This window comes from Corvus cornix, chromosome 12 (genome assembly GCF_000738735.6).
Source record: "Corvus cornix cornix isolate S_Up_H32 chromosome 12, ASM73873v5, whole genome shotgun sequence".
NCBI classification, from domain to species: domain Eukaryota; kingdom Metazoa; phylum Chordata; class Aves; order Passeriformes; family Corvidae; genus Corvus; species Corvus cornix.
Genome location: NC_046342.1, coordinates 8,489,546 through 8,502,900, shown reverse-complemented (window position 1 = coordinate 8,502,900; position 13,355 = coordinate 8,489,546). Strand labels below are relative to the sequence as shown.

General features: G+C 38.1%; 1 protein-coding gene across 29 annotated transcripts in view; it reads right to left on the bottom strand.

The window, feature by feature from the left end:
- The window catches only part of LOC104683273 (sarcolemma associated protein), an 83,787-nt gene that overhangs the window by 34,281 nt on the left and 36,151 nt on the right, over positions 1–13,355 (bottom strand). For 14 of the 29 annotated variants that reach the window (XM_039558927.1, XM_039558926.1, XM_039558942.1 and 11 more), the window contains exons 4-13: positions 10,158–10,230; positions 9,311–9,347; positions 7,851–7,913; positions 6,731–6,826; positions 6,389–6,460; positions 5,573–5,713; positions 4,825–4,962; positions 3,435–3,603; positions 3,299–3,349; positions 2,736–2,786 (exon numbers count right to left, since the gene is read on the bottom strand). In XM_039558927.1, coding sequence (XP_039414861.1) covers positions 2,736–2,786; positions 3,299–3,349; positions 3,435–3,603; positions 4,825–4,962; positions 5,573–5,713; positions 6,389–6,460; positions 6,731–6,826; positions 7,851–7,913; positions 9,311–9,347; positions 10,158–10,230 — 891 coding nt within the window. The remainder of the gene's footprint in view (positions 1–2,735; positions 2,787–3,298; positions 3,350–3,434; positions 3,604–4,824; positions 4,963–5,572; positions 5,714–6,388; positions 6,461–6,730; positions 6,827–7,850; positions 7,914–9,310; positions 9,348–10,157; positions 10,231–13,355) is intronic. The other 15 variants (XM_039558936.1, XM_039558946.1, XM_039558941.1 and 12 more) reach the window with 3 other exon arrangements.

The window sequence follows — 13,355 nt, the reverse complement described above, 5'->3', positions numbered from 1 at the left end:
TTTTTTAACCCACAAGGACAGAGCTTTTAAAAAACAGCACCAGGCTCTAAAATTTATTTTCCATATTTAAACTTCCCTTTTTATTTTTTTCTCCATTTTTACCTGGTCCTCTAAGTGATCATATACAAATTTCTCATATCTTTCTTTATGTAATATATGGCTCACAAAATTTAAAGATGAAAGCCAGGTGTGGTGCAACACACTGAGAAAAATACCACTTTTTGAAACAACTTAGTTCTACACAACTTTTATCAGGGGCTTGATGTACAAACAAGTTCCTCTCTTCTGCACCAGCTTTTCCAGATGTGCAATGAGAGAAAATGAATGCCTAACCATTATCCTCTAATACACTTTTTTTATGAAAAGCCTCTGGAGAGGCTATGAGTTCTTAGTTCCTCTACTCTGAATACAACTCTTGGCTGCTACAGCCACAGAAAAAAAGTAATGTAAAATCATTATTCTTGTCATGGCCAGGTAGTGTGCCTGTGCACATACTTTGAGAGAACGAGAGACAAAAGGAATTTTAAAAAGCATACTGATTTTACATGGGGTTTACAGTTTTCCTCTTAAATTCCCAAAGTTGCTCAATCTGCATTATAAACCCAAAATTCTTAGCTCTTCTAAAATAATGCAAAACTACACAGCAAAAAAACCCCAATGAAAAACCAACAGTAACTGCTTCCTGCTGCTTTTAAGAGAACAAAATCCAAAATCTGGCAGAGCAAATAACTGCCCATCTGTCACACAAGGGCTACATAAGGGACCGGAAGATGCAGAAAGGCACAGACTGTCATGAAGAGAACACAGGGCAGCAAGCTGTAAAATGCCAGAGAAACGGGGATGGATCAGGTATGGCAGAGATGCAGAAAAATGTACAACTGACAGAATAATGAAAAACTATGCTAAAATACAGAATAATGAAATAGCATGGTATGTGCATGACAAACAAGGTGATAGATTGTATAAACACACAGAAAGAGAACTTGAATGAGCAGTTATATGTTGTCTGTACTCAAAGAGAAATAACTTGGCCAACAGCTTCCTAAAACTTCCAGGTTTAAGCACAAGTTCCACTGTTACTTATAGAATGGAGGAATCTATCTTGTCACACATCCATTCAGATGACACTGACTCTTATACAATCCAAAATAAGTCCAAAAGGGATTGCTTCTTCAACTTCGACCAAAAAAGTGAGTTTCAGTGATATAATGATATTTGTTATAATCACATAATGATTTTTAAATGTGCAATTTTAAAATTTGGACTTGTAAAAGGTATCAGTACTTAAAAAACTCACATGACATTCCTACCAACAATTTTAAAACAAACAAAAATTGTTTCTTTAAAAAAATCAAGTCTAGTATGATGTTATAAATTATTCCTCTATGAAATAATTTATATTTGAAGTCAAAGCTCAACACCTTTTACTATATGTTTCAAATTAGGTCTAGTTTAAAAAAAAAGAAAAGTAGACTCATTTCTTAACCATTCTATCAAATATTAAGCTATTACCAACCTAAAATTATGCATCAACAAGATGGATCAATCTATATAAAAATAAAATCTCATGGCAGTCTACAGAACTAGGAACAAATATTGAGTGTCCTGCTTGCCAACCTCAGTGTGCACCACAGCTAAGGGCCTAAAATGCTAAGACGCTTAGAGCAACCAGCACTCTGAAGATTTAGGGGAGGTTTTGGTACAGTTCCTGTAGGTGTTTAACAGATCTCTCCTCCTGGTCCCAATAAGGACCAGCCATGAGGTTATGTCATGATTAACTTTTGATTTTGCTATTGGTCTCCCTAGTTAAGAACCTCTTAACTTACAAATATGCATATGGAGCTTCAAAATTCTGTCTCAAAAATACAAAAACAGTAATCCTTAAACACTGTGAATACTGGTTAAAACCATGAGTTCTCTATATAGGTCCCCGAACCTTCAAACCAATCCTACCACCATTCCTCAGATTGTAGAAGCAAGCTACATCAAGGAAAGAATTAAAATTTACATAAGAGGATAAATACATCTCAGCCAATTAAACAATCTGGAATCATAACTGGAATATTTTTTGCTACATGTGATATTGGACAATTTCACTCAAAAAACTTCGTGTACATTAAGACACATGAGCTAAACTATTTGGCTTTAACTAACTGGCCTCTAAAAAACCCTATCACTTAGATCAAGTTGTATTAATTCCTGTTTCACATAAAGATACTCCTGAGTTTTAAAAAGTTAGTTTCCACTATTTATAAATTTTATATACTCACTTTTTTCATATTTACGTTATAAAAAAAATAGGTTTTGCTGACTTTACTTAGCATACCCAACTTCACTAGAAAAATACTGTATGTCTATGTGTTGCAAAGGAAAATTAAAAGGAAAAACAATCAATGAGCTCTTCACTTTCTTGTGCCACAACCCTGACATCATTCATTCAGTAGACACCTCCTGATTCCAGTGACAGCCTATCACAAACAAAAAAGAACCCCAACAAACAAGGACAGCCTCCAAAGCCTCCAAGTTGTTTTGTTGTATTTTACGGAACTTTCTAACAACACTGTGACTGGAAGCATAAGCAAAAAAAAAAAAAAAAAAAAAAAAAAAAGCTGGTCAGGAGTGGACAAATTCATTTCAAAGAGAAATAATTCCAAGCAAAACTTTAGAGAACATTTTGAATTTTTTCATCTTCAAACATCAACCATAAGACAAAAGGTAGCCTTCAGATACACTACCTTTCTCTGTGCTCCCATTAATTTTAGGTATGAAGTCGTCAACTTGTATGCCTAGGATTAAGAAAGGGCATTATTTTTGGAACCAAGAAAAATGTTTTGGGTTTTGTTTCTTTATAAACACAGCATTTTGAAATGTACCTGGCTTTTCATACCACCTCCTCACAAGCACCTTATCAGACAAACCAGGCAAAGTTTGATGTGTTTCCTACAACAGATCACGTTGCTGTTTGTTCAAACGTCTAAGAGGTTTATTAACTCCAAAGAATTTCTGCCTATTACATACATATATATGTGCATATATAGATTAAAAAGTATTTTAAAATCTAATGTTTCTATGTCCCCTCCAAGCCTCGGGCCCCGGGCCAGAGTAAACACCCGCAGCAGCAGCGCCCTCTGCTGGCCCTGCCCCGACACGGAACCACCAGTCCAGGAGAGCTCCTTACTGGGATAACTGGGAATAGGAACTCTTCCACCAGACACCGAGACTACAAGATTATCATAACAAAAGTAACTGAACAGCAAATCCGGAAACCAGCTTGAAACAAGAAACTGATCACACCTACCTAAGCTGTTGTGTTCTTTAAGAGTTTTCTCTTGAAGGTGTTCTAACCGTACTGTAAACAGAAGTCCAAGATAAAGGTATTTCACAGATAAAAAGAAAAACAAATAATCAAAGTTCCTTCCCCGCTAGTGACTAACCTTGTAAAGCAGTCAGCCGCTCATTGGTGAAGTCATTATCAGCCTGCAAAGCTTCTATTTTTGCTTGAAGCTCTTGCTCTCTTTCTTCCATTTCATCTATTTTATGCTGCAATTCCTTTTTCTCAGCCAGTCCTTTCTGTTGGATTTCTTCTTGTCTTCCTTCTGCTACCTGCTCAAAAAGATTTTTAAAAATGTTAAAAAATTAACATGTGGAAGAATAGATCTTCTTGACATTTATGCAACTAAACGTACATAAGTAACTTTTTTTTCTAATCAGATAAAGGAAAAAAAAAATCAAAATCTATTACTTTTATATGCAGTTCACTTCAGGTAGACTGAGAGAATCTCAAAATATCTTAACTAACTTTTTGACTGAGGAACATAAATGTTACAGCAACAGTAAAGGGCCCTAGAACAAAGAAATGCCCAAAGTCTCCCAGCATCTCAATTCAGTCAAAACCCAAGAGCCCTTGTGAACTGAATGTACATTATACAGACCAACTTGATTGAAAGCCACATTTTTCTTTGCTGGATCTCAAGATCATAAGTTTCAAACAGTCTCCTCCCTCAAAACAAGGTAATAAGTTTCAATTTTGATTCTTCTGTGTATACTCATCATCATCAGTGATCAACCCATTGCTGGGGAAACAACTGCCTTAAGACCAGCAATTTAACATTTTAATTTGGAAAGAAAAATTTCACTGATGTACTGAACTAGGAACCTAGGCTCCAATTCCAGTATTTATCCAAGACAAATGCAACAACTGTCTCAGGTCTCCAGAGGTAACACCATTACCTCCCTCGTCCACAACTCCTATTTATCTAGATCGGAGACTCTTGGAGAACAGGCTTTATCATGAAGTGATTATTCTGTTCTCCAGCACAAAGGACCTTAAATATTAATATACTTAGATATTTAGTTTAATATCAAACTTAATAGCAAGATTGAAGATGAGCCATATTATTACTATGTGGTGTTGTAACTGCACAAAGAGGCAACATGAAATGCAAATTTATTTCTAATTCTAGTTTTCATTCCTCTTAAGATGTTTAGCTTGAAAGTTACTAGTCCAAATAAAAGCAGCTGGATACAAAGTTTTACACTAGACATAATTTTATACTATAGTATATTTCAGCTCCAAAAGTATGGTAACTTTCAAACTGAATGAAGAGGGAACCTTTTCAGGAAGTTACTTAACTGATGACAGTTTCAATGACATTAAAACTGAACCTAAAGAATATGTAGAAGATGATGTGTGTCTTTCTATTGTTAACATGTTGTTTAACAAGTTTCTTAGCCTTTTTTGTTTGCTACATTAGAAATTAAACTGTATTTATTTGTTCCATTTATCACAGTTCTATCCAAAGTCAGATGAAGTTTTGTCATTACCTTCAGCTTGTCAGAAAGATCTTTAATTTCATTTACAGCTCCATTGTACTTATTAGCTAATTCCCTTAATTCTTCCTGAGTCCGCTCATTCATTTCTTTCAGGTGTGTACATTCATCTTCTGTATTACTTAAACTCCGCTGTAAGACAGAATTATTATGCAGTAAATAACAACAAAAGACAGACAATAAGCTACCAAACACTGCAAATGATCTATTTTTTCCAAGCAGTTACATATGCACAGGATGCCAACTAAGGGAATATAGCAAATAATGATAAAGGAAAAAAAATAAAGGAAAAGAGAATAATGCAAGATATTATAGGGGCAGAAATCTTGAAGAAAGTATCCAACACTTTAACTGTAAAAGCTCCTTTTACAGTGTACTTTGTACAAGTAGTTAAGCATATGTTTCTATAAATGCAACAGTTTAAACAAGGTCTTACAGTATTTTTTTTACTGCATGTATGTCATTTTCCCATCATGTATGTCACACACACAGTAACTTCTGTAAGACAGCTTCATGAATTTTGAAATTGGGGGGAAAGGGAGGAGCTGAAAGAACAGTTTCTCATTAACTGTAACAATCTTAGTCCTGTCCAATACAAGAAATAAACACTACTACTTAATATTCTGCAAGTGTCACAGTACAACAGATACTGACGAATTGCAGCAACAAAACAGGCATGTAAATGGCAGCAGTTACAACTATTTTCAGCACTTCCAGGAGACCAGGCATGAAACTTCAATACCTCCACTTCAGACAATTTTCTGACCACTTCAATTTTCTCCTGAAGGACCCGCCTCAGGGACTCTTTGGCTGTTGTCTCATAATTGTGTTTGTCTTCCTGTAATGCTATAAGCTCTTTTCGTATACTGTCTTCTGTTTGATTCTGCACATATAAAATAATTCAAGAATAGAATATAAATTACAATTTTGCTCATTAAATAAATTAGATTGTGATAAAGCCTGTTCTATTAAAAAATGTTTAGCAATTCCTGATAGATAAGAAAACGTTATGTACAAATCAGCGATCAAAGATTCTTGATTCTTCTTACGCCCAGACAACTGGGTACAAACAAGTTATTTTTTGAAGTGTATGTATAGTAGCACATGTTCAATGGTCAGCTTTGATTCCAGGAAATTTATGGGTCATTTTTGGGCACTGCTAAGACAATGTCAAGCCTAGGAGACCTACAACTGGACAAACCAGGAACCTACAAGAGGAAAGGCCTTACACTTATAACGTAGATAATTGAGAGGAAATAGAAATAAAATAAAAATCCAAGGCAGGCATAGATGGCCTAAACAACAATCAGGGGAGCATATACTTGTAACTTGACTATCAGACAGGACATGGGCAATGAAAACAACAGCCACTTACTGAGATGCCTTGAAATAGAGAGCAGATCAACAGTTTTTCTGCTACTAAGATTATCAAAGTTGCATAGGCTCATTTTGGAAAGTTTATGTTCCAAATGCTTTCCTACAACTAGCTACTTTCAAAACTCTTGAAAAGAGCTGCCTTTCAGCATTCCTAACATTCAACTTTAAGCGAGCTACTTACCTTTGAACAAGCCTGTAATTGATTTCCCATAACTTCTAGTCTTGATAGCAGCCTGTCTTCATCTATTAAAGCCTAGAAGAAAAGAAGTATCACCTCAGAATTATCATGTGCTCAATGAAGTGCCAGTAGAGTTCTGCTTTAAAGACCTGAATTTTGTTGGAGTACTTACTGCTGATAGCTATTTCAAAGGTACATAACATTTATTAAACATTGTGTTTTGCACAGTTTTAGAGAACCACCATGAAGTTTTTATTATTTCTGCTGCCTTTTCCCCCATTAACAGCTAAAATTTGTATGGCAGTGCATAGTTCAGTCCATAAGGAAAAGGATGCCTGCAGATACCTGCCAACTAGTATCTGAAGCCTCTTGTGTGACAGCAAGTAGTCGCTGAAGGGTTGCCAGCTTCTGTTCCAACATTTGTTCCCGATGTAAGGCTTCCTGTGAAGAGAGCAGGGCACCAGTCAGTTCAGCTAGAACAACTCAGGAAATCAAAAGTAACAGAAAAGATCCCAAAATACAACAAAAAAGGAAATGTGAGTGGCAAACACTGTCACTTGCTCAAAATCATGAGAAGCCCCATTCCATTTTATGAATCCACAAATTTATTTGGATAGTTTAATTGGAAAATGCCATCCTATAACCTCAGGTTCCTAAACCTTCATTTTTTATGCTATGTTGCACATGCTGAGAACACACTGTTACTCTTTCCAAGACTTAAAGACACTTTGTCTTGTCAATAATTTGAGTAACAAAACTGCAGACACCAAAAGGCAGCTTGGCAGCTTCCATGCAATGAGCTGTTCATCCTCAAATGAGGTCACGAAAGAGAAATGCCAAGCAAGAACTCCTATTTTTGTTTGATTTTTGGTTTATGACAGGAAGATAGAAGAGCATCTTCGTTAACTCCAGGATATGGAGAATGAACAGATTGGTGAGTGAGTATGTATTTGGCTTCCCAAGAAAGAGCATCTGCATGAGCTGCTTCCTGCTAAGTCAGCAAATACATATAAAGATAGTATCTATCTCAAAAGCCTTGATGTGAACAAATAAAAATTGCCACTATCAAACAAAATTGGGCAAAATAAATCAGTAGAACTTATACACAGTTAAACCTGGATAGCATTTACCAGCAAAAAAGCTTCAATTTTTTTCCCAGAAAGCTGATTTTATCATCCTTTCTAAAGAGTTTACTTTTACCTATCAGCACACATTAAACACATTAAACTTAATGTGCTGCCATTTTGCAGTCCAACTCTTCTGTGACGTGACATCTTGGGAAAAACACACCTATTAAAACTGACACAGAAGCAGGCACAGAAAGGCTGGTGATACCAGTGAGGAAGAAGAGCTGCCAGCACTGTCCCTTCCTGTGTAGTTTCCAACAGATGCAAGCCACAGCATAAGATTTGTGTTTTGAAAAAAAATACTCAGCCAAACTAAATGCCCTTTAAAAGAAACTTACTTGTAGATACTGTGAAAGCTGAAACAATTCCTGAGAATACATACTGGGAGTGTTAGCAGCAACCTGAAAAAAAAGATAAGTAAGACTCAGAAGGGTTTTGCAAAATTCACTTAGATCTAGTCACAAAGGTAAACTTCAGATTATCTATTAGCAGCATTTTGCTTCATTTATTGTTCTGTTACTCTTTATGCTTTTTTTAATCATAGAACTTTCCAACTCGAGACTTAGGCCCCACTGTGTTTGTCTACACAAGTTCTTATACCACCAACACACCAATGAGTTTAAAGCTTTTGTTCCAGCTGAGACTAAACTGACAAAAAAGAAACAAGCAGCACAAAGGTGAAGCCATTCAGCCCAAGGACAAACACAAATCGTGGGCTTCCTATTCAATGTCATCACACATATTATGACTGCAGATTTCCTGCTGTTATCACCATCATCATCTCCCTTTAAAAGTATCAATTTCAGATTTAAGGAATACCTGCAATATCTTTGATTAATAACAAACTGTTCTTCACTTGGAGAGAAGCAGGGGGTTGTCCTGTGGGCTTATTTCAGCCAATCTATTTATCTACTAATTATTGTAGGCTTCCTACACTGAAATAATTTTTAACTGTTTTCCCACAGTTATACCTGCAGTCTCTCCTCAGGATTTCTGCCCTTGCCCTGGATTCAAGCCACACATACTGTTTTGAAATCTCAACTTAAACACAGTCTATAAACTCCTCAGGTTGCTGGCTTCATAAATAAGTTCCCACAGTTTCTTGAAATTTTGTTCTTCATGTTTAAAACTCTGATTAGAACCTATTTAAGTTAATCCTTCCTTTTAGAGACTTGAGAAATAATCAACTCCTGATCACTCTTCTCAAGAGAATATCTATTAACAGCTTTTCTACAAGTTCCCCACATTACCAAAACTGGGTTTAAGAATTACACTTGACAGTACTGACTCCATGACTCTACAGTGAGCAACTCCATCTATGCAAGAGAAGCAGAGAGCTTTGGTCTCAATCTTCCTTGGGAACATGACAGTACTTTCCAGACTGCAGCACAGCTTCTCCTCCATAAAAAACATGATATAAAGAAAACAGACCTTATCTAAACACCAGATCATGAGCTACTCTTGGGTCCCACAGAACATCAAGTATTAAATTATGCAAGACCTGTTAGTCTGTCAACCTGTACCTGGAAATTAACTATCTTAACATCAACGGTTTTGGTCCAAAGCCATGTTTCAGGTGCCACAGTGTAAAAAGTCAACTTACTTTCAAATACACACTGTAATACTGCATTACTTCTCTACCTTAAGTGTCACTCAAAATATTAAATTGGGTAAAAACATGCAGTGGAAAACATATCCAAATGTTACTGGACAGACTTCACTATTTCTTCACCTTTATAACAAGTCTGAAAACAGCATGTGGCTGAATAAGGCATAAACCAGCAAATTACTGAATTACCTTGTCAACAGGACTTGGCAATGGAGCATGGATAACACTAAAAAATAAAAAAAAGGAAGTAAACACAAAATGCACAAATGTTGTACTTGGACATTTTCACCAGTACTAAAAATTTAACATCATACATTTTTACTATTTCTTATTTGGACGTGCAATTATATGGAAAATTTCCCATAATAACTTACTTTTACTTATCTTCCCACAAGCAAAGACACCCTAAAGCTTCCTGCAAGTATTTCTGGATACTAATGATAAAAGGATATTTAAATAAGCAATAAACCCCATAGAATTGTTGATAATGAAAGATGACTAAAATTATGTCATTTGTGATTAGCACTCAGTGCAAACAAAATGCTAAAGTTTTTGTTTCTACTACTCTTGGAAAACTTCTCAAGAATGTGCATATACATAGAAAATGCTGTCAGTATTCATCTGAGTTTCCATTAGCTTCACTTTAGTTGACTCCATGTGCATTTAAAGGAGCCAAAATAATAAATAAAGAAAGAGGGCAGGAGAACTTGCTCATTTGCTTTCTTTTTCTCTATATTCTTCTGTTTCTAATACCCATTTCAGTAGAGTAAACCAGTCAGAAAAGCCTGACTACATAAGAATTTTTTTCTTCTTTTAGAGAACTTCTTTATTCTTCATAGGTGCCTTAATTACTAAAAACAACAAGCAAATGAGATTTTTTTTCTCATAATGACTGCAAAAGAACCATGCTTTCAGTTACTTGCTTTGCAGGATCACAGGAAAATAAACTGCTCCCATGATGGTTTTAAACATACTATCCATCAAATCCTCATCATACAGTAGGTGAATTTTGGTACAGGTGAATACTTATTCTTACTCTGATCGCAATCGAGCTTCCATTCCATCTGGAAGGAACAGTTTGATTGTGGAGACTATACATCCATGGGTAACTGAAAAGAAACAAATACTACGTCATCATGATCCATCACTATTTAATTGTAAGTTCAGTGCTTAATGTTATAGTAACGAAGCAAACTGTCTTGAGACAGGCAAAGAGGAGGAGGCATGAACACCTTCAAGCACCAGTGCCTGGGTCTGCCCTCTCAAACCTCCTCTGGACACAGGAAACTTCATCATTACAAACTTGAACAGGTTATGCTGTGTACTCAGTCCTGGCTGTGGAGCAGGTCCAGTTCCAACTCTTCCACATGCAGCAATACCTGAAACTGGTCTTTACTACAGTAAGTTCAAAAAGTTAATGTGTTGATCATAAAGTGAGTGAAGAGGAATGCATCTTACCTGCGCTACGTAACAGGAATGCAGAGGTGTAAACAAAGTAATGAGCTGCCTTTTTGACAAGATTCCTACAAGCAAATCCAGGCACTTAGAAGGTAACACAGCCAATTTGTGTTACCAACACTCACTTCAAGATCTGGAACTTGACAAGTGATTATTATTTACAAACAAGGATAGAAAAGGGAACGCAGAGGAAGAGTGTAGGAACCACTGAGAAGTACATCCTTTTGAACACCATGAGCAGCATCATCCAAGACAATGCATCTCTGTTTCAGGGTGCTTGTAGTGCACATCTACTGTGTAGCCCTAGACAAGTAGCCTTTTGTTTCAGAAGAGGTAAACTTGCTCCTTGAGGACTAAATTCAAGATTCTTCAAACTCTAGAAAGAGTCTAAGGAATAGAGGAGGAAATGCAATATTTGATTCTTACATTAAGTTCAAACTTTCTATACAATGTTTCAAAAAATGTTACTGATACCATTTTCGATGCCTTTGCAAACAGTCAAATTATGTCTGCCTTGGCTGACTTTTTTTTCCCCTTGTATGGTTCTATGAATTGGGAAGTAAAAAGTATTTCCAGATACATGGAAAGTTAGCTAAACATTGTTCCCAAAATACTACCACAAATGAGATACAAACGAGTGTGTGGTGACCTATCATGTACCACCATACCTCCAGCACCCACTAACATATAAAGACAAATAGCTGCTCTACTTTCTCGGTTATTAATATCAGTAAAACAGTTAATCTGGCTTTGAAAAAAAAGGGCAATGGGTGTTTTAGGACATTGGTAGTACTCCAGGGAAATGAGACAGGTCTTTAAGGAAGCTACCTCAATAGAATCTAAAAATACAGGAGAAATGATCCAACCAAGACAAGCTGGTTTTGACCTTTATTTATAGCTAAAAGCTAATGCTTTGGAGACAGTCTCCTGGCTAGAGCACCTTGTTTTTTCAGGCTGACCTGGTAAAGTATTAAATTTACTTGCCGGGGCAGAATAGATTAATCTGCAGGGTTTGGGGTCTTTATTTATAATGGAATAAATCCAGTTTGCAAAAACATTTAAAAAATACATTCACAATACTAGCTGTAGCCTGTAATACATAGCTTTCATAATGAAGAATTTTTCCTTTAAGAGAAAATTAGTGATTTTAATAAGAAAACATTAAGATACCTGACATTAAATACCAACAGACAGCTTTACCTTTGGGTCACATATTGGGTAAGATGATATAATTCTGAAGTTTTTCTGTCAACAGCTAGACTAACAAAAATCTCCTAAAATCTTTAGGAGCTTCATTTATGTCAAATTAAGATACAATGGGCATCTAGCAAAAGGTCTCAAATAAACAGTGACTGGGAAAGGATACCAAGCATTTTGATAAATTTATAAAATTAAAATAGTAAGAAAGAAAACAACACCCAAACCCTGCAGTCTGATCTTTAGCTATCAGTTCATCGCAATTGGAAAAATAAGGAGCAAGCATGAGGGAAAGGTAAAGCAACACAGAAAATATGAATACAGTACTGAATGCACAGGACAGCAGCAATGGTTTAAATTCAGGTCTATAGTATGTCTTTCGAGGAATTAACAAGAAAAGGCAGTGGAGCAACCCCTGGTTTCCCAATGGGGCTGAGACACCCCCTGTCCCCGCAGCTCACCCCCCTCTCCATCCCACTCACCTCCGGGCGCTCCGAGGGGCCGCCGCTCCCGCCCGGCCCCGGCACAGCCGGCACCGCGCAGCGCCCCCGCCAGGGGGCGCCCCAGCGCCAGCCACCGCGGCCGCCGAGCCCGCCCCGCCCCGCGCGCGCCCTCCGGAGCGGGAACAGCCGCTCCACAGGCACTGCCCTCTCCACAGGCACTGCCCCCTCCATGGCGTGAAACAGGCCGCTCCACAGCCACTGCCCCCTCCACAGCCACTGTCCCCTCCACAGCCACTGCCCCCTCCACAGCCACTGCCCCCTCCACAGCCACTGCCCCCTCCATGGCGTGAAACAGCCGCTCCACAGCCACTGCTCCCTCCACAGCCACTGCCCCTCCACAGCCACTGCCCCTCCATGGCGTGAAACAGCCGCTCCACAGCCACTGCTCCCTCCACAGCCACTGCCCCCTCCACAGCCACTGCCCCCTCCACAGCCACTGCCCCCTCCACAGCCACTGCCCCCTCCATGGCGTGAAACAGCCGCTCCACATCCACTGCTCCCTCCATGGTGTGAAACAGCCACTCTACATCCACGGCTCCCTCCACGGAGTAAAATCCTGTTCTTGCTCCATTTGCTGTTCCACATTCCAGTCATGAACTTGTTTCTTCCCTCCAAAACACGGAGCTGCCCCATACTTCATAGCTCCAAAACCCCCGAGATCTGCCCTGAACCCCGACAGGTTCTGCTGCACTGGAGCACAATGGGAACACAGAAGACATTTATGTTTGTCTCAGTTTTTGCCTCCTTGAGAGACAATGCACCAATGATGCTCTCGTTTTTATTTTCACTTATTAATGTAGCTCCCCACATCCCTCAGGGGTCTGTGCACTGCTCTGTAGTGGGCTCCCTACTTGCCCTACACTGGGCTCCCTACTTGCACGACCTCCCTCAAACACCTCTTGACAGAACAGATGTATCAGAGAGTCCAAACCTGACTAGAAAGAAGTGCATAAACTGTATTTGAACTAAATCATCTTGGTATTGTTTGACCCTGACTTGCAATGTTGCTGCTCCTTTCCATGCAGGGAAATATCACCAGTTAACTCTTGGAATGCTCTGGCACCAAGTGGGAAATT